This window comes from Rhineura floridana, chromosome 7 (genome assembly GCF_030035675.1).
Source record: "Rhineura floridana isolate rRhiFlo1 chromosome 7, rRhiFlo1.hap2, whole genome shotgun sequence".
Classification (NCBI taxonomy): domain Eukaryota; kingdom Metazoa; phylum Chordata; class Lepidosauria; order Squamata; family Rhineuridae; genus Rhineura; species Rhineura floridana.
Genome location: NC_084486.1, coordinates 91,578,496 through 91,600,106, shown reverse-complemented (window position 1 = coordinate 91,600,106; position 21,611 = coordinate 91,578,496). Strand labels below are relative to the sequence as shown.

General features: G+C 40.4%; 1 protein-coding gene across 8 annotated transcripts in view; it reads right to left on the bottom strand.

The window, feature by feature from the left end:
• Window positions 1-21,611, bottom strand: part of NGEF (neuronal guanine nucleotide exchange factor) — an 80,850-nt gene that overhangs the window by 31,526 nt on the left and 27,713 nt on the right. For 6 of the 8 annotated variants that reach the window (XM_061636453.1, XM_061636452.1, XM_061636454.1 and 3 more), the window contains 3 exons: window positions 11,953-12,201; window positions 10,932-11,074; window positions 3,608-3,882 (listed from right to left, as the gene is read on the bottom strand). In XM_061636453.1, coding sequence (XP_061492437.1) covers window positions 3,608-3,882; window positions 10,932-11,074; window positions 11,953-12,201 — 667 coding nt within the window. Of the gene's footprint in view, window positions 1-3,607; window positions 3,883-10,931; window positions 11,075-11,607; window positions 11,829-11,952; window positions 12,202-21,611 lie in introns of those variants that run through there. The other 2 variants (XM_061636460.1, XM_061636456.1) reach the window with 2 other exon arrangements.

The following is a 21,611-nucleotide window of genomic DNA, read 5'->3' as shown; positions in this document are numbered from 1 at the left end:
CTGAAACAGCATTTCTGTGTCACGTCTCCCCCCTCTTTTTTTAACATCTCTGAACTCTTTGTATTTGATAAGAGGCTATTTTGGGCGTTGTTGTTGTTGTTGTTATATTTACACAATAAATATTTATTTTATAAGAACTGGGCTGTTATTTATTATAAATGGCTCCAGCATTCCTTCTATATCTGTTGACATCTATTCGTTTTGAATTGCTGTACTTTCTTAATAGACTTCTTTTAAAAGCTGCTATTTTAACTGCATCACATACTATAAACAAGCATAAGGCACAAAGCTATCTAAATTAAGCCATGTTTCAGCTCAATCTGCCCTAGTTATGATCTGAAAGCAAGGAAGAGAAAATTGTTAATTCCTTAACATCTGCCTTTCAAAGTTCTCAAATTTTGAACTTAAAATGTCTGTAGTAGATTGAACATCACTAAATAAGAAATTATATGAATGGTTAGGCCGATAGTACAAAATGTAAAGAAATGGCTGACCTTTCCTGGAAGCTAAAATCCTTTACTGGAGCTGGGAACCTCTCATTACTCCTACAACTCTTCAGCTATTTTTAAACTTAATAAAATCAGTCAAAATAAAAAAAATTAAGTCCCTATAGCAAGCATGGAGATGATTTAGTAGCAAAGCACAAAATCAGACAAATGCTGCAATTATATGCATCTACTCAAATGTAAGTCTCAATGAATTTAATAGAGTTTATGCCCAGATAACTGGGGATAAGATTGCAGCCTAAGGTAGATATGTACCAAGTTATACTGTCAGGCAGCTATACATCAACCATGGGGACATACATAGTGATTGCTCTAGCTTTCTACCTTGTGGAAGTATGTGTACTCTCCACCATTTGAAAAAATTGCATCAAGGTAACTTAAAATCTGTGCCCAGAAAAGTTGAACTATGGCCATATCAATCCTTTTTTTCTTTTCTCTTTGCAACCATAACGGTTAGAAATTTGCTTTAAAAATATCAACCATGATAGCTGAGACTCTTAGAATGCTGAATTCTGAACCCCAAAATTGCATTCTGTTACTTTGCTGCATGCACATTGTGTATAATTCTGCAGAAGAACATTAAAAAAAAGTCATGCTGGATTGAAACAAAGAACATTGAAAAGGCCACACTGGATCAAAACAAAAACCTGTGTCATCCAACACTCCTTGTACCACAGCAAAACCCTGTAGAATATATCTTCTCCAGCTCCTTGATATCCCTTTTTCTCATCCATACACAGTATTCCAAATGTGCCCACTGGATCATCCCTATTGGTGATCAAATGGACTAATTAATTTTTTTTAACAGGCTGATGAAGTAGCCTTTAGGGTGGTCCAATTCAAAAGAGGACAGAGTTCCTACACCTTTAATAGTTGCATAGAAGACAGGTATTCTTCCACACAGGTATTAAAACTGCAGAAGCCCATCTTCTTAAACATTTGGCCACACTATTTCTCTGTCTTTGATTCTTGTCCCCCAACCCAGCCAGCCGGGTAATGCTTTTTCTTGTATATATTTTATAGCTCTTTTATTTCCTCTTGCAATTAGTACATTTTTGTCTGGCTCTGTTTTCCATTCTCTGACTTATTTGTTTTGTTATTGTAGCAGTATACTTTATATTTTGTTGCTCTTACTTGGACTATAAGCTGCTTGGACCAAAAAGTGGAGTGAGATAGAAATTCTTGGATGAATAAATAGCTATTTGCTTTTTAATAGTGCTTTCCATCAAACTACCCAACAATGTCTGACTGGACAATAATTGCGTGGATCCCGCAGGATCTCTTTGTAAAATTGGTATGCAATTGTCTATCTTCTAGTTATTAAATAATAATGTGATAAATTATGTATTTTAGTTGAAAGACCAACAATTCTAACATTTGAGGTTTTGAAGGAGTCTTGAGTGAATTAATGTTTTTAATTGCTGTAAACCGCCCAGAGAGCTTCAGCTATGGGGCAGTATATAAATGTAATAAATAAATAAATGCCACCCAGTCCCAGTGACTTCCTAGTTATGTTTTAGTCTGTCAGTACCACTAAAATTGTCATTTCTATTTGACATATCAATTTTCTAATTCTTCATGAGCACTGTCTGAAAAAAAGGGGTTGGTTACTTTTTCCAACATCTTTCACAATAAGGACTGGTGCAATTAATTAATTCAAATTCTCTGCAATTTCTTTTTTCCCCCCTGTGCTCCTTTGACAGAGCAATCCTAGGGAGATTAAGGAGGGAAGAAGGGCAGGATCACAGCAGCCAGGATAGAAAGTGAGAGGCAGCTTTTTCCTTCCTCATCCCTTTTTTTGTACTTAGTCATCTCCCCCTCCCCATTTTTCCTCCCGCTGGGAAGGAAAATAGCTTATACCACCTGCAGGGCTGGTGCAGTTTTCTCCCTTGTTAAGGGTGCGTCAGGGGAACAGGAGTATGTTGGAGTCTCCAGCAACATGCCCTTTTTCATTCCCTACCCCATCAGAGCACCGACAGTAGCAACAGTGTCCACAGAAATATTTCTGGGGAGAGGAGCAAGGTCTATGAATTGTTACTACAGATCACTAGCAACCCATTCCACCACCCACCATTACATTTAGAATTCCAGGAGGGGGTGCCCTCCTCTCACAGACACCCTTGGACAGCAGAGTTTCCCAGCACCACAATGAGGAGGCCTCCAGCGGCAGGCCTCTTTCTCCACCCATGGAGAGGGAAATATGAATAATCCAATGGCGCCTCAGTCACACTTTCCTAGAGTTTAGGATTGTACCCTCACACTTTTTTGGCTGCTTTCTTGCTTTTGATGTACTTAAAGATGCTTGTATTATAGTTTTGAGAGCCAGTGTGGTGTAGTGGTTAAGGTGTTGGACTATGACCAGGGAAACCAGGGTTCGAATCCCCACACAGCCATGAAGCTCACTGGGTGACCTTGGGCCAGCCTCAGAGGAAGGCAATGGTAAACCCCCTCTGAATGAAATGATTTTTTTTTATTTGTCATTATAATTTTAACAACTTTAGCCCTGGCTATGTCTTTCACTGACACTACTAGCAGCAAAATCCTGCTCTGGTAGCTAGAGACAGGGGCCACATTCACACCATGCATTTATTCTACTATTATTCCACTTTTAACAGATATAGCTTCCCCCAAAGAATCCTGGGAAGTGTAGCTTGTGAAGGGTGCTGAGAGTTGCTTAGGACACGCCTATTCTCCTTACAGAGTTACAATTGTCACAGTAGTTTAACAGCCAGTCCCTCTTTTCAGAGAATTCTGAGAATTGTAGTTCTATGAGGGGAATAGGAGTTTCCTAACAACTCTCAGCACCTTTACAAACTATACTTCCTAGGATTTTTTGTGGGAAACCATGACTGTTTAAAGAATAATAATAGTGGAATAAGTGTATGCTGTGAATGTGGCCAGAGATTGAGAAAGAATGTCCATAATGTTTTAAAAGCAAGGAAAGGAAATTAAAGATTGCATTAGCCAATCTCTTTATTTAACACCAATGAGATTAATATTAAACTGTGTCATTTTGTATTAAATGAGTTAACCCACAATGATCACTAAAATGTCAGCAGTGCAATCCTCTTTTCACCCATCCTTCCCTGAAGCTGTATTACCTCTTGAAGTTTGATCTCATCTGGCTGGAGAATATTCAGAACACCACTGCTTCTGACTTCTGGAAGATCTTGCCACAAATTAAACCTGGAAGTGGAATTCCTGAGCAAGTTTATCTGGGGAACAGCTTTGCTTTCTCCAGAATTTGTAGGTTCTATTTCTGATGATGTCTCTTCAGTAACTGAGCATTCTTCAGTATCTGTCTGTGAATCCTGAAGCCGCCTGGTTTCAATCTCATGACGCGTAGATTTATCCCGATATTCTTGATACAAGAGCCCTAGAAAGCAGCAAAGTACATAGATGTGAACTTGGAAGAAAAAAACAATTTTATGCGAAAAGGGGATAATTCAAAATGTTTACTCCTGAGCTACATCCTGACCTGGAAATAGTAAGTGCTACTCCACAGATTGTGAATGTTATGTATTCTGGCTGCTTTGGTCAGAATAGATTTGAAAAAGGAGAGTTGGAATCTGAGAAAATATTAGAATAGTGATTCCCAAGGACTTAGCCTCTAGGATTGTGTTTTAATCAATATTATCCCAGCCACCAAAAGGCAGCTGCAGAAAAATAGCTTTAGTTATGATCCAAGCACAAAATATCAGGGAAAGAAAAGCTAAAACTCAGAGCCACCAGCCCACTCAATCTGGGAAAACTTCTTCCTGGTTCCAAACATGATGATCAGTCAGGCTCTGAGTAGGAACAATACTCTGCAATACAATAGAATACTCTATTCGCTTACATTGAATTCAACAGGACTTAGTTCAGAGTACACAAATTTAGGACTGAATTGTTAGTCTTTCAAAAGGAAATTTTATTTAGTCAAATTCTGCATCATCCACTGAATTTTCATTAGTTGTAAAGAACTGATGCCCAGAGGAAAGGAGGGAGGAAAAGGAAAGGTGGAGAGGTAAGATATAATTTCTTATCCAAATTTCTTTATCCACTGAGGAACCTGAATAAAAATATCAAGATCCTTTATAAATATATCTAACTCTGGCTTGAGTACAGTGAAGTTCTTCTTTCATGCAGCTATCCTAGAGACAGTTTTCCAAAAAGCTACTCCCTTAATAAGTAAAAAAAACCTTCAAGAAACCACTGTAGACGTCAAAGCAATATATTCATGGCATCCCTGTCCCATAATAGTCAGCTAATATATGGTATACTTGCTGAAGACACCAAATAGCAATGAAGAACAGCTCGACATAGGCCCAGCTTAGCTGCAATGCTGGTTCGAAGTCTAGAGTATGGTTTGAAGATTGGGAATGTGCTAGAGGCATGGGTATTCTATCTTTCCTCTCTTTGCCTTTTATGTGTGAAGGTTCTTCTTCTCTTCCATGGTTTGCAATATCATAGTTTGCTGTGATGTTTAAGTTGGCAAACTGTGGTTAGTTTTAACCATACTTGCCTCTAAACTCTCATTTGAAACCATGGTTTGAAGTGGCTTTTCAAATAATAGTTTGGAGGCAATCCTAGTTTGTGCTAACCTATGTTCTGATTGTAAATGCAAGGCTCATGACCATGCTAATGGCACCTAACCTAACCTCAAATTGTCACATGATATCATCCAGCAACTTCACCAGGAAAGAATACATAATCCCACAATTCACAATGAGATATGAGGAGTTCCATTAATATACTTTGTTACCTTGAAAAATCAAATTATAAAAATGCAAGAACATTCCTGCAATTGCACATCAGGTCCTACAGATATATACCTCACAATTAGTATCATTAAAGGCCACTGACCCCCTTTAGGATGCACACCTTAACGTGGTGAGGGGCTTTGAGAGTGTTGAAGAAGCTGAGAGCAATGCCGTCAGGAGTCTAGACCAAGAGGCTAGACTCCTAGCAGGGGCACCCAAGGTGGAATGGTCAAAGCTGAAACACCAGACTAAGATGCATCCAAACTCAGAGGAAGGCAATGGTAAACCACCTCTGAATATCTCTTACCACAAAAACCCTATGAACAGAGTATCCAAAACGCGACACGAGATAGTGCTGGAAGATGAGACCCCCAGGTCAGAAGGCACTCACTGAGCTACTGGGAAAGAACAAAAGACAAGTACGAGTAGCACTGTTACTAATGACGCAGCTGGGTCAAAGCCGAAAGGAAGCCCAGAGGCTGGTGTGCACAGATGCGAAAGGAGAGTCCGGAGTTGTACGACGCACACAATAGGAACATGGAATGTGAGAAGCATGAACCAGGGAAAGTTAGACACTGTCAAGCAAGAAATGGAGCGTATCAACGTTACAATACTTGGCATGAGTGAATTAAAATGCACTGGAATGGGACATTTTCAATCAGGCAACTACAAAATATTTTATGCAGGAAATGAGAAATCAAGAAGAAATGGGGTTGCTTTAATAGTGAGAAGTGATGCAGCAAAAGCAATTAGGAGCTACAACACAAGGTCTGAGCGAGTGATATTAATGAGATTAAATGGGAAACCTATTAACATAACCATCATCCAAGTCTATGCTCCAACATCAAACGCAGAAGAAGAAGAAGAATTGGAGAGATTTTACGCAGAAGTACAGGAGGAAATTGATCACACACCAAAACAAGATATGATGATAATCATGGGGGACTGGAATGCAAAAATAGGGAACAGAGAAGAACTAGGAATTGTGGGGAAATGGGGCTTAGGTGACAGAAATGAAGCAGGAGAAAAACTTATTGAATTCTGTGAAGCCAATGATTTGTTTCTTGCCAACACATCTTTTGAGCAACCAAAAAGACGACTGTACACGTGGACATCAACAGATGGTCAATATAGGAATCAAATTGATTATATAATTGGAAACAGAAGATGGAGAAGTTCCATACTTTCTGCAAAAACAAGACCAGGAGCAGACTGCGGTACAGATCAAGAACTGGTCGTATCGAAAATCAGAGTAAAGCTAAAGAAGAACAACAAAGCACTCATAATGCCAAAATACAATTTAAATAACATCCCAGAAGAATATAAAGATCAAATAGGGAACAGGTTTGAGGCTTTAAACTTAGTTGACAGAGAACCAGAAGAACTATAGACTGAAGTCAGGGACATTATCAGGGAAGAATGCAAAAAGACAATGCCTCTAGTTAAGAAGAGAGAAAGACCTCAATGGATGACTGAAGAAACTCTTAAAATGGTTAAAGAGAGAAAGAAAGCAAAAGGAAAAGATAGAAACACGGTCAGAACCCTAAATGCAACTATACAACAACTAGTACGTAGGGACAAAGAAAACGATTACAATAGTTATTGTATAGAAATAGAAAAGGACAACAAAATGGGAAGAACAAGAGCCCTGTTCCAAAAGATTAGAGAAATTAAAGGGAAATTTACACCACGAGTAGGGATATTGAATAATCAACAGAGGAACACACTGACTGACCGAGATGAAATAAAAGATGGAAGCAATACACTTAAGAACTCTATAAAAGAGATGACAGGATGACAGATTCATTCACGGTGGAACCATATGATGAAGAACCAGAAATTTTAGAATGTGAGGTGAAAGCTGCTCTTAAAATTCTTGGAAGAAACAAATCACCAGGAATAGATGGCATACCAATAGAGTTGCTACAAGCTACTGAGACTGAATCTGTCCACATTTTGACAAAAATCTGTCAAGAAATATGGAAAACTAAACAATGGACCACGGACTGGAAGCATTCAATATATATCCCTCTTCCAAAGAAAGGGGATCCCAGAGAATGCAGTAATTACCAAACTATTGCCTTAATATCCCATGCAAGTAAAGTAATGCTCAAGATTCTACAACAAAGGCTCTTACTATATATGGAGAGAGAAATGCCAGATGTCCAAGCTGGATTTAGAAAGGGAAGAGGCACCAGAGATCATATCGCAAACATACATTGGATAATGGAACGGAGCAAGGAATTTCAGAAGAAAATCACCTTGTGCTTTATAGATTACAGCAAAGCCTTTGACTGTGTAGATCATGAAAAACTATGGAATGCTTTAAAAGAAATGGGGGTGCCACAGCATCTGATTGTCCTGATGCACAACCTATACTCTGCACAAGAGGCTACTGTAAGGACAGAATATGGAGAAACCGATTGGTTTCGGAAAGGGTGTGAGACGGGTGTATTTTATCACCCTATTTATTTAATCTGTACGCAGAACATATCATACGGAAAGCAGGACTGGACAAAGATGAAGGAGATGTGAAAACTGGAGGGAGAAACATCAATAATTTAAGATATGCAGACGACACCATACTACTAGCAGAAACCAGTAATGATTTGAAACAAATGCTGATGAAAGTTAAAGAGGAAAGCACAAAAGCAGGACTACAGCTGAACGTTAAAAAGATAGGGTAATGACAACAGAAGATTTATGCAACTTTAAAGTTGACAATGAGGACATGGAACTTGTCAAGGATTATCAATACCTTGGCACAATCATTAACCAAAACGGAGACAACAGTCAACAAATCAGAAGAAGGCTAGGACTGGGAAGGGCAGCTGTGAGAGAACTAGAAAAGATCCTCAAATGTAAAGATGTATCACTGAACACTAAAGTCAGGATCATTCAGACCATGGGATTTTCGATCTCTATGTATGGATGTGAAAGTTGGACAGTGAAAAAAGCGGATAAGAGAAAAATCAACTCATTTGAAATGTGGTGTTGGAGAAGAGCTTTGCGGATACCATGGACTGCTAAAAAGACAAATAATTGGGTGTTAGAACAAATTAAACCAGAACTGTCACTAGAAGCTAAAATGATGAAGCTGAGGTTATCATACTTTGGACACATAACGAGAAGACATGATTCATTAGAAAAGATAATAATGCTTGGAAAAACAGCAGGGAGTATAAAAAGAGGAAGGCCAAACAAGAGATGGATTGATTCCATAAAGGAAGACACAGACCTGAACTTACAAGATCTGAACAGGGTAGTTCATGACAGATGCTCAGTGGTCACTGATTCATAGGGTCGCCATAAGTCGTAGTCGACTTGGAGGCACATAACAACAACAAAGGCCACTGAACAAGCTGATATGATTCAATAATGTACAATAATCCTAGAAATACCCAAATCCCACTATTTCTTCAGAATATAAGATTTCAAGAATACTACAACATTTGGCAAAAAAATCTTTTTTTCAGTACCCCTGCCCTACAAGAATAAAATCTTGCACTGGGTATCCTTGAAAGTTGTTGTATCAGTCATAAATATAAATTTATAAATCCTATTTCAGATAAATTGAAACACCAGCTAGAGGTTTCTAAAATTGCTAGTTATAAAAACAAAGGAGTCTGTACTAGTTTCTTGTGAGTCATTTCCTTCATTTGAAAGTTAAATGCAATTTAAATTTATTTATTTATTTTATTACATTTATATCCCATCTTTCTTTCAAATAGCTCATGGCAGCATACAAACATAATTCTCCCCCTCACATTCTATCCTCACAACAACCCTTTGAGGTAGGTTAGGCTGAGAGAGAGTGCTGGCCCAAGATCACCCAGTGAGCTTCATAGCCAAGCAGGGATATGAACTCTGGTTTCCCAGGTCCCAGTCTGACATTCTAACCACTACACCATTTTAGTTTTAGTAAGCAGAGTTTGCATATTTTTAAAAGTATATTTATTTTAATGCAATTTTACATTATAAATCAAAATTGTAACTCATGCTTGCACATACCTCTCTGCCAAGTACAATAATATTTCTTTATACAAAACTATATTTAGCTTATAATCTTAGATAACATGCACAATTTATAATGGGAAAGTGCTCATACGGAATTTTTTTCCCCCATACTGTGAGTGTATTCAGTAATCACTTCTTTCTGGAACACTATTCAAAACGGGATTAAAATAGCAATAGGAGAAACTGTACCTTGGAAACCATGTACTTTCCTGTTAGCTTCCCACACTTAACTGAAAAGGAGAGATTACACTTAAATGTATTGTGCTGTACTAATGGAATGATACTTGCATAATTCTATTTGAACTACTTTATTACTTATTTCAGTAACTGATGATTTTTTGTTAATAATCAAGGCTATGCTTGGCATTAAATAAGACCACAAATATGGAAAGAGATGAGGATGAGGGGACACTTTAGTAGTTGTGGCAGGAGACAGTTGTTATATATAAACGGAATATAAGGCTTTTGTGTGTGAAAGAGAAGCATATACCTTCAAGAGCTAATAAACAAGCTACAATGTTGAAAAAGCATATAATTATGCATCTATAGGGATGAACAGAATCAGAAGATCATCTAGAGGCAAGAGCCTCTATTCATTGATATTAACAATTTGTTCAGATATTCCAGATACTGTGTGTGTGTACTGCCTTCAAGTCGATTCCGACTTATGGCGACCCTATGAATAGGGTTTTCCTGAGGCTGAGAGGCAGTGACTGGCCCAAGGTCACCCAGTGAGCTTCATGGCTGTGTGGGGATTCGAACCCTGGTCACCCAGGTCATAGTCCAACACCTTAACCACTACACCACACTGGCTCTCATTCCAGATATTAGTGTATCATAAAATGAAACAGTTTTTACACTCCTGTCATAGAAAGACAAGTTTTTGTCCCCACTTCACAAGCTTCCCTGCTATATACCAGCAAACATTTTAAGACTCTGGACCTAATGATACCCTCTAACCACTACTACAGTGCAAGTGGTAATAACAGGGATAAGGCTGATGAGGGCTGATAAGAAACCAAAAGGAAAACAGCTCACTTCTTGTGTGAGAAAAGATAGTATCTACTGCTACTTGTTCCTTGAATAGTTAAGAAATAATGCTCCAGAATGATCTTGCCTAGTTGGCCTCTTTTTAGAGGAAAACTTCACCTCTGAAAATTCTGATCCTGTGTCAAGGTTTTTTTTCCAGGGGTAGGATGTATTTGTTGTTACATTTTTTTTCATGTGTGTATTATTTTTCTTAACATCATATAAGTATGGATTTATTAACTTTACCCATACAAAGATGAATATTAAATCATCCAGTTTTATTGAAAGTGGTAGACATAGATGTACAGCCAACTTCTTTTGCTCTCTGTGTTTGCTATAGCACATTAACAGATTAATCCTGTGCATGTTTATGCAGTCTTACTGGGCTGAATATGACTTACGAGTTAAGAAGGCAAGCGAGAGTGCTGAGGGGCCTTGTTAGATGCAAATTTTTATTTTCCTACTCCAGAGTAGCCTTCCAAAATCTGCTTTCCCCTCACCCCCAGCTCATAGAGCTCTCTCAATGTTCCTTACCGCAAGCTGCTTTTCACAATCAAAACATGCCATCAGTCCTCTAATTTGCACATTTGAATATAACTTATAGCACATAGGATTGCAGCCTATGCGTTTACCTTACCTATTTGCTCAATGAAATTTTTCCAGGAGTCAGCTGTCATGGGATGAATCATTTGCAGTGCCTCAGGGAAAGCTGCAGAGCAGTCAGGCTGCACAGGGCTTTCTTCCAGAATAGAAACTGGTCCAGCCATGGAAGGGGATTCACTTTGGGGGAGAAAAACAGTCAGAAGTGCAGATACCTGTTCTCTTTCTTTTCCACCCCTCTGGACAGGATCTTTGCCGTCCAACAGCAGCAATTAGGTAGGCTGCAAGTGCTATTAATGGGCAAAGGTAAATCAAACTTAAACACTTAGGTCTCTTTTTCTGTCTTGGAGCTGAGCACACTGGGTTCCCTGTAAAAGTAAGCTCTACTGGAGTGAAGCAGATAAACTGAATGGAACGATGGCTTCAACACTACTTCTCAGGGACAAGAGAAAGGGGGAGCAGGGAGAATGAGGAGTCAGCCTTTCCTAGGGAGGTGTAAACCAATGGTAAAATTTTAAAAGGAGAGATACTGGGGCTCTGACACTCCCTGGTGTGCAGTATCCTGGTCTCTGAATGTCCTCTCTGATGCCCAGTTGTGATCCCCCACAGCACTGGGGGGAATCATTTTGAAGCACTCACAGTGAAAGAGAAAGTGAGTGGCCCAGCTCGGGTGAGGGATAAGGCGGGGAGGGCAGCGGCTAACCCTTGCTTACCCGTTTTGCGCGGGGTAGGGGAAGGACTGGGAAGAGAAAAGGAGGTAGAGTCGAGGGCAGCCGTGAAGAGATTGTAAAAGAAGCCAATGGTCGGGGCGGGAGTCAAGAGGGGAGCTCTGCCCCACATTCCCTACAGGGGGCAGCCATTCGGGGCATGAAGCTTGGCTCAGCTACAAGCCGAAGTTCCCGCGCTCTAGTCTTTAGAGCCGGGTAGTGGTGGCGGTGGCAGCAGCAGCAGCTGGGGTTCAAACCGAGGTATAGGTCGAAGCTGGGGCGGAAGGGGCGCCTCTGCTCTGGAGGACCAGGGAGTTCGTCCCGCTGTGAACAAGTCTCCCCTTTCCTCACCTGCCATCCGGGCGAGCTCCGGTCACGCTCTCCGCGGAGCCTTCGTGGTCTAGGGCGCAGGCGGCGCTGAGCGCGGCAGCCAAGAGCTCCATGCGAGGTGGCGACGACGACGACGGTAGCAGCGACCGTAGCAGCGAGTCTTGCAGCGAGCGGCTGCTGCTGCTACTGCCGCGGAGCGATTCCGCAGCAGGCGCGGGGCTGGGGGAGTGCGGACGGTTGCCACGGTAACCGGGGTAGGAAGGGAGCAGCCTGCGCGGCAGGGGAAGAAAGAAAGGTCGGTGGCGCGCGAGGAGGAGGGAGGCAGCCGTCACCGCCGCCCCCTCAGCGCTCTCGCTTGCCTTCTTACTCCTGAACAGCTCCCAGGCGCCCACTTCTTCCGCTGATTTCCCCAAGAGCCACCTTCCTGATGAAGGGGAAATGTCTCGAGGAGTAACCAACTGCACCCTCAGATAGGTCCTGTTCACAAAGACCTCTCAGGCGCACACTTGGAACACCCGCCGACAGAGACGCCCCTGACAGCTACCCAAAATCTCAGAGAAAACCTCACCATCGCTCACTGTCCCTTAATGAGACCCCTTAAAAAGCGGGAGTCAATGCTAGGCATCCTCAGAGTAGGGCCATTGAGGTTAATAGATATAACTAAAGTTCATTAATTTCAATGGGGCTACTCTGAGTATACAACCAACATACCCCTGCAAAACAAGGCATATCCACGGAGAGGGGGGACAATGGTTTTCCTAGGAGTCTGGAAAACACTTGGGTGGGCTTTCAGTGGCATTCCTTAGAAGCTAGTCTAGATTTATATCTAATGTGAAATTAATGCTCATATGTTCCCATGAAGCCACCTTCTACTGTCAGCCCACTGGCCCTTTTAGCCCAATATTGCCTACTCTTACTGGCAGGCTGTCTCCAAGAGCTCAGCTCTGCCATGTGAAATCCTTTTAAAATTTAGATGGATCCTGAGACCTCTGCGGTGCTCAGCCAATTTGTATAAGGCTGTTAATAGGATGGTTTAACCTTTTAAACACTTCTGTGTAATCTTAGTCACAATCAGAATGGATAAAGTGATAAAAGTGGGGGAGTTTCTTTGTTTCTCCATTCTTTCACTGCATGCATATGTTCATGATCTTGCTTAGTATTTTTGTGTAGAAAATCAGGCAGTAATGGTAGTTCAGCTACTGCAGTTCAGCTAATGATGCACTTTGTGGTGTTTGTCACAAAGTTCAAAATGGCTTTTCATCATGAATGAAGTCAGCTTAGAAGAGATCTTATACAGGAGTGTACAATTTATAGACGTCTACCAATGGTTGTTAGTCATCATGACACCTAAAGTAGGACATCCATGTTCAAAGAGAACATATTTGCAGGCAAACAACATTAGATAGATTTCCTGGTGAGTTTTTCAGGAGTATCTGACTGGCCACTCCTGAAAACACAATGCAGGATTAGATGGATGTTAGCAAGGCAATTACGATGTTCATCTGATGTCCAGCTTGCATTCTCTTGCAAGCTGGAGTGTAGGAGGAGAGTTATTTTCTTCAATTTCTTTCTATTTTGGTGCACAACATGCACTTATTTTTACAGAATGAAAATAATTGAATTCACTGTCTTCCATCGATAGAAGAACAGCCAGATCTAAACTATAGAAAGACATGTCAATTTTGGGGATTTTAGACCATTGCAGTAATCTCATCCCTCATTACCTCTGAAGTTCCTAGCTCTGCAGAGATGCTACACAAACATAGGAAAAAAATAGATGACACAAAAATCCTTCTTCAATTGGATTTACATATTATCCTGATTCAGGTATAATTCTCAAACATCAGTGGTGGGCATTTGGTTCACTTTTATGTTCTGTTTAGTTAATTGTGACTGGATATAAACATTGGATGGTGAAGTTGGAGAAATTTCAGTGAGGCTGTAGCATTTAAGTGTGTTTGGAGGTGGTTGTAAGTCATAATTATCAAGGGAGTAAAGGAATAAGTTTTGACTCTTTCGTTTCTAGCATTCATTTACTTTGAGGAGGATGAAATGAAACATAACTTTTTCTATGGACAGCTCCTTCTGAGCATGTCCAGTTAAAATTGTGAGGCAGCCCTAGTAATGTTCCTTCTGATGTGAAGCTTGAAATGATTCATCCCAGTACATAATAATAGGTGTTAGGGATGGGTGGGGTTGGAGGAAAGACAGAATACATAAACATGGAGGTAAATTGTACATTTGCACTTGTTGAAGGATTGTGTACAGAGGAGCATGTATATATATCCCAATTTGTGGGTGGCTATAGTCTAGTATGATGGACAGGATATGAAGACCCAGAGGTTCAAAGTAGATTCTGGGCAGGTTGAGGCAGGTTGTGATGGCAAATCTCAGTCCCTCAGCAGGAAAACAGCATCAGATTTCCATCAGTGTTTATATGTAGAAAAGGCAGCTTGGAGAAAAAGGTTTTATGAATCCCTGTATTAGTAATTAAAAGTTCTATGACTGGGACATACTTATTTTGGCTACTGTACATCTTGATTTGTACATTAAATCAAAGTAGCTCTCTATGCAGATGCTTGGGCTTCACTTACACTGACGAAGGTCCACAAAATATTGAAACTTGAAATTTGGTGAACAATTCAAACCACTGATTACTAGAAAAGTCAGAAAAACAGAACATTTAAGTCTAATGATCTAGTTACAAGATATGAATCTCCCTCATAATATTGCCCAGCATTCCTGCTACATGTATGGTGGAATATAGGGGTGTGGAAGTTGCTCCTGATACTGGAACCAGCCTCAGCTTGCAGGCATGAATGAAACTGTGGAAAGGTTAAGTAGAATCTAAACAAAAAGAAATAATCTACTAAATAAATGAATAAAATGGAAAACTGATGAGATGAACTAGGAATCAATCTGAAGAATCTTTGACTGACAATGCATAACTTGGATTTACTGTTTAATATCTGAATTTAGGTTTTGTGGAGTACGGCATGGTGAGAAAGGCTAAGCAATGGGAACAGGGAGAACAATGTGCATGTCACTTCCTTTTTGATGTAAAAGAGGCAAGAGAGTCAGATTCTATCAGAAGTCTTTGATTAAGCAAAAGCAGTAATCAAAGTTGTCTACTATGGACTGCCAGCTAAGATGAAGAGAATGCCAATAAACAAATAAAAAAATGCAGGTAGCAACAATAGGAGATTGAAACTACCCAGGTATCTGTTGAAAAACAATATAGCAAAATACAGCAGGAACCACTTTCCAATACCTAGTTTAAAATTATTTAGTCCTTGGATACTTGGTCTCAGTCTCAAGACTCTTTAAAGTTTCTGTCCAATTGTATGTGAATGAATAACTTCTAAAACACCTTACAGTATTATTTCTATCGTTGCTAGAAACGAATGAACTGTTACATTGTTTCTTCCAGTGTTATCATCCAATGACTCATTTTTGAGCAAAATGATGAGTTACCTTTAATCACTACACATGAGTACATTTTAATGGAAAATTCAATTCACTGACAAACTGATATTTAGTCTTTATAACAATTCAGTGTATTTGGCCAGTTCTTAATAATGTGCTCCTAAACTGATTTACCCTTTTTTACAGTTTTGCAAACTATTTTTCTATTAAATTCTATTATACATAAATATTGCTGGTTAGGTAGCAGCTACCTCAAAAAAGTAATTAAATTGGTATAAATAGTGCATGTAGAAGAATTGTTTTCTTACACTCCAAGTCTACCCTCTCACTCAAAGTCCAAGATATCTCTTTGCATGATCAATGGAAAATGCCACAGTTACATGATATTCCAAGTGACTTGTCAGTGACAATAATGTGATATTCCATCCACTTATAATAGATTTAAGGGATTAATACAGCTCTTGGAGCAGGGCAGAAGTGGGAAAGCTAGAATAGCCAAAGAGGTTTATGTACATATATGTTGTTCATGTATTTTGCTTTGTAAATTAATTTGATATGGTTTTTATTGTACCTTGTGTATTCTATTGTAAACCGCTTTGAGATCTTTCAGATAGTGAGTGGTCTATAAATGGAAATATCATCATCATCATCAACGTCTCCTAAGAATTTTTTAAAATACATTTTTAAATTATACAGCCACAAGAGTGGCTGTATACTGTAGCCAGTGTGGATTTTTCACATTCCGCAATGTTAAATAGAAAATACCCCCATGCCACTCTCATGCGGTGCGGCCACATTTGGAATACTGTGTACAGTTCTGGTCGCCTCATCTCAAAAAGGATATTATAGAGTTGGAAAAGGTTCAGAAGATGGCAACCAGAATGATCAAGGGGATGGAGCGACTCCCTTACGAGGAAAGGTTGCAGCATTTGGGGCTTTTTAGTTTAGAGAAAAGGCGGGTCAGAGGAGACATGATAGAAGTGTATAAAATTATGCATGGCATTGAGAAAGTGGATAGAGAAAAGTTCTTCTCCCTCTCTCATAATACTAGAACTCGTGGACATTCAAAGAAGCTGAATGTTGGAAGATTCAGGACAGACAAAAGGAAGTACTTCTTTACTCAGCGCATAGTTAAACTATGGAATTTGCTCCCACAAGATGCAGTAATGGCCACCAGCTTGGATGGCTTTAAAAGAAGATTAGACAAATTCATGGAGGACAGGGCTATCAATGGCTACTAGCAGTGATGGCTGTGCTGTGCCACCCTAGTCAGAGGCAGCATGCTTCTGAAAACCAGTTGCCGGAAGCCTCAGGAGGGGAGAGTGTTCTTGCACTCGGGTCCTGCTTGCGGGCTTCCCCCAGGCACCTGGTTGGCCACTGTGAGAACAGGATGCTGGACTAGATGGGCCACTGGCCTGATCCAGCAGGCTCTTCTTATGTTCTTATGTTCTTATGCTTCCCATAAGCTCTTTTCATTACAAAACTTACAGTCCTGAACTCAGAAACTCTTGCTTAACAACCCTCTAAATTTGCATGCCGATACACAAAGCAATCAGAAAGAATTGAGTTCAAAGTCTAAAAAGAGAGGGGGGAAACCCAGAGCCCTTTTGGACTTTTTTCTGTTAGAGTTCTCATAATCTGTTGAAATTCATTAAAAATCAGCCATGTTCACAGAGTACCTGTAACCCTAATACTGACCTTGCCCCATACACTGACCATCTTCTGCAGTTTAAAAGTTTTAAAAAATGCTTGGCTGATTTTTAATTAAAGAAATTTTGCATTGAACTGAATGATAGTGTTGGGCATGCTCAGTAAGAACCAACTGTCAGTGTTCTAAAAGCAAGACTCACAGCTGCTTGGCTTGGCTAATCAGGGGGCCAAGCCCACGCCAGACTTTGATTTCACGTGAGACAGTCATACCTTCCCTCAAAGAATCCTGGGAAGTGTAGTTTGTGAAGGGTGTTGAGAGGAGACTCTTATTTCCCTGAGAGCTCCAGTGGCCAGAGTGGTTTAACAGTCAGCCACTCTGATTGAAGGTCCGTGAGGGGAACAGGGCGTCTTCTAGCAACTCTCAGCACCCTTCACTAACTACACTTCCCAGGATTCTTTGAGAGAAGCAATGACTGCCCAAAGTGAAATAAAGGCCTGGTGTGTATGTGGCCAGGGACAGCTTTGGTTTAAATTTGGGTGGGAGGCTAAATGCGCCTGCTATAGAATACAGAGGTGGGGGGAAAGCTGAAAAGCAATGATACTGTTCACAATGTCTTCCTTTTGGAAAGGAAATGGGCTTCCCCTCTGCCCAGTACCCATCCACCCAATCTCCTACCCTCTCTGCCCCTCCCCCTGGTCAGTGTTGGACTATGACCTGGGAGACCAGGGTTTGAATCCTCACACAGCCATGAAGCTCACTGAGTGATCTTGGCCAGGCACTGCCCCTCAGCCTCAGAGGAGGCAATGGTAAAACCTCCTTGAATACCATTTACCATGAAAACCCTATTCATAGGATCGCCGTAAGTTGGGATTGACTTGAAGGCAGTCCATTTCCATTTTCAAACATGATTGCACAGAAATAAATCCCATTGAACTCAAAAAGTATGCAAATGATCAAACCCACCCTCCCTTCTCCCTCCTATCCCCTCCCTCTTGGCCCTTCTCTCCCCCTTCCTTTGCCCCTCCCCTTCCAATCCCCTCCCCTTCCTTCCCATTGTCAGTTTTACCTATCTTAAGCATGATTGCACAGGAGTAAATACCATTGAACTCTATAAGCATGCAAATGATCAAACCTGCCCCCCTTCCTTTGCCACCTCCAATCCATTCCTTCCCCCCTCCTCCTCCCCCATGGTCAGTTTTACCTATCCTAACCATGATTGCATAGGAGCAAATCCCATTGAACTCAATAAGCATGCAAATGATCAGATCTGCCTTTCCCCTCTCCTCTCCCTTCCCTCCCCTCCCCTCTTCCTTCTTCCTCCTCCCCTGCCCACTCCAGCCTCCCTTCCCCTCCGGTCGGATTTACCTATCCTTAGCATGATTGCATGGGAGTAAATCCCACTGAACTCAATAAGCATGCAAATGATCAAACCTGTCCTTCTCCCCCTCCTTCCTGCTCCCATCCTCCTTCTCCCCTCTGCCCTTCCCTCCCTCCTCCTCCTCCTCCTCCCCATTCCCTGTGGTCAGTTTCACCTATCCTAAGCATGATTGCAAGGGAGTAAATCCCACTGAACTCAATAAGCATGTAAATGATCAACTGCATTGTATTTTATTATGTATTGTATTATTATGTATTGTTGAATTTAATGTTGTACGTCGCCTAGAGTAGTTTCGGCCAGATAGGCGACACAAAAATTAAATTTATTATTATTATTATTATTATCAATCCATTCTCAGCAAACTTGCACAGGATCCCATTTGTCACCTCCTGGATTAAAAAGCAAATTCACTCATAGGCAAAAAAACCTTGCGGTTTAAGAACGTACCTATAGCCCACAGATATTTCTATCAAACTTTAAAAAGCAGGGAAATTGGGCAGCTATAGTGAATGCACCAGGGGAGCAGGAGACCTGACCTCCTCTCTGAGATATTATACTGCCCTACAAAGTTGTCAAAATGCAAACACAATTTGGGTTGGTCTTTCACAGTCCAATCTACTTCCTGTGTAGCTTGGAAGAATTTGGTAACATGCTTCTGAGCATATGGTGAGTGGCGGCAACACCTGCAATCAACGCAAATAATAGAAAGAAGACATGTGCTGTGCTGCTCTTGTTTTAGCAGGGAAGAAGCAACATTATTAAGACAGTTGATATAGTTCAGATGGTCACTTTAAATATGTCTGATTTCCTTTGCAATTTTAGTGAAGTTTCCTATAGGTAATCATTTTCTTTTGTTTCTATTTCTGTGAATATGTGAAGTACAGCAACACTTTGCAAAATTTACACTAAAAAACTCCAAAAATAATTGTGGAATAATGGCACTGACTATTCTGCAGAACAGTCTCCAGTGGACATCAGGAGAGCCTCAGTTTGCACAAGATAAAACAGTGGGAGGTGAAATACATTCTAGCAAAATTCTAGGTGTGCTGTATGTTTTTAATTGACTGTGCCCACCTTGCCTTAAATGAAGTGGTTTAAACACAGCAGGCTGAAAACATGCATCCTCTTTTTTCCAACAGCTAGAGTCATTCCTGAAGTAGCAACATATTGTAATCAGTCTGATTTTACATTAAACTGCAGTTTCAGATTCAACTGTTAATGCGCCCAAAATAGAAATAGAACATAACCTCCAATTTGAAACACAAAAGGCTGTCTTCACCCTGACATATGACATTGACCAATAAAAAGGCTTTGAAATTAATAAAAAATAAATTTGACACAGTTTTCTAGGATGAATAATGAGGGAAATAAAATTTTCTAGATTAGATTCTCTGTAGAAACATTAGTAACACAGGAAAGAAACAGATTAAGAACACCAACAAACATATAAAAATATAATTCTCCATCTTTGGAGATGGCAGGTGTTGCCACCACTCACCATATGCTCAGAGGCACGTTACCAAATTCTTCCAAGCTACACAGGAAGTAGATTGGACTGTGAAAGACCAACCCAAATTGTGTTTGCATTTTGACCAATTTGTAGGGCAGTACAATATCTCAGAGAGGAGGTCAGGTCTCCTGCTCCTCTGGTGCATTCGCTATAACTGCCTAATTTCCATGCTTTTTAAAGTTTGATAGAAATATCTGTGAGCTTAAGGTACTTTCTTAAACCACAAGGTTTTTTTCCTATTAGTGAATGTACATTTATTCTCCAGAAATGATTGTATAGAAGACTTTAAGCTTCTTCACATTTTGGTTATTTCAGCCATCAGTCCCTGTGAATTTCATGTATGTAGGATTTTTCTTTCCAACAAAAAAGTGAAAGTGACAGCTTATTTATATTTTAAAATCCTATTTACATTTGCTAAATGTTATTTTCTGTAGCTCTCATCAGCAAAGGTTAGCCCATTTGTCTCTGTGTAATATAATAGCAAATATATGGAAGGGGGAAAAACACCTTACAGATGAGGCCCTCACTTCCCCCTAAGGCAATTTTATTCAGACAAGAGGGATATGTACCTCAGAGTATGCTAAAATATTTGTGTTAGATTTTTAAAAAGTAAAGGAAAAAAGAGAGAACATTTCCATCTACACTACATAACCAGGATCATTAATGAAGTTAGCCCAAAGCAAAATTTGGAGGTGAATTTGGACGCCAAATTTGATTACTGCTTATATGTTTTACTAGATGTATTTATTTTACACCACTTGACTATTTGGTAGAGAATGTGGCTTACAAATGCCTGAATTAATAGTACTACTACTGCTAAAATAACACAACAACAAGGAACCTGCAAGAAAATGTTGCAGTGTGGAGCACTCTTGTTCAGGATTCCAGCTAGCCATGCCCTCTTCCAGGATACTCCATTCCATTTCCCCTCTCCCTTAATCTCTCCCCCCCCTCAACAGTGGTCGTCCAGCATTCTGTGGCCACTGGGTATGCTCAATCCTCATTGGGTTTTTTGTGGTTTTTGAGGGGGATCCTCCTAAGATTGTTTTGTGCTGCAAACCTTGTGCTTCTCTCCAAGCCAGCTGATACCTCTGACTTCTGTGTACATGGTGTGTTTTAGCTATATAAGAATCCATACTCACCCTTGAACTTCAGAAATAAAGGGAATGATAGCATAGTGCTCCTTGTATTAGGCATGTTTTGTAGGCAAATATAGAAAAACCTGAAGGAATAAGCTTTTGTTTGTGAAGCCACTTGTGTTTTGATTTTCTCTTTAATTCAAGGTAGGAGAGAAAATGAAACGGCTAGATTTGCAGGAAAGGTGACATGCAGCTAGAGTTCTCTGAACTTGCCAAGCATGTATGAACTTTGGACTGTTTATCCCCCTGACTACTCACTGGATCAGGAATAAAAGTTTTTAAGGGAGGGGGATCCCCTGCTGTGCTGAGCATGTTATAGGGCTTCCTTATAAGGATTAAGTCAGAGCTATCAATCAAATGTTTCCATGTTCACAGTCAAATATGAATTGGATTGAAATCTGTGTTCCATCTTTTGAAACAAGCTCTGGTGGAGCGGCTATGTGCAGTGCCAGCCCAAGACATCTTGCTGCCTGAAGTGGAGAGCCCAAGTAGTCAGGACTAGAACCAGCAGGCTGCTACAGCTCAGAAAGGCCCCTCCTTAGGCCAAGAGGCTGGTGCTCCATGATTTGCACTAGC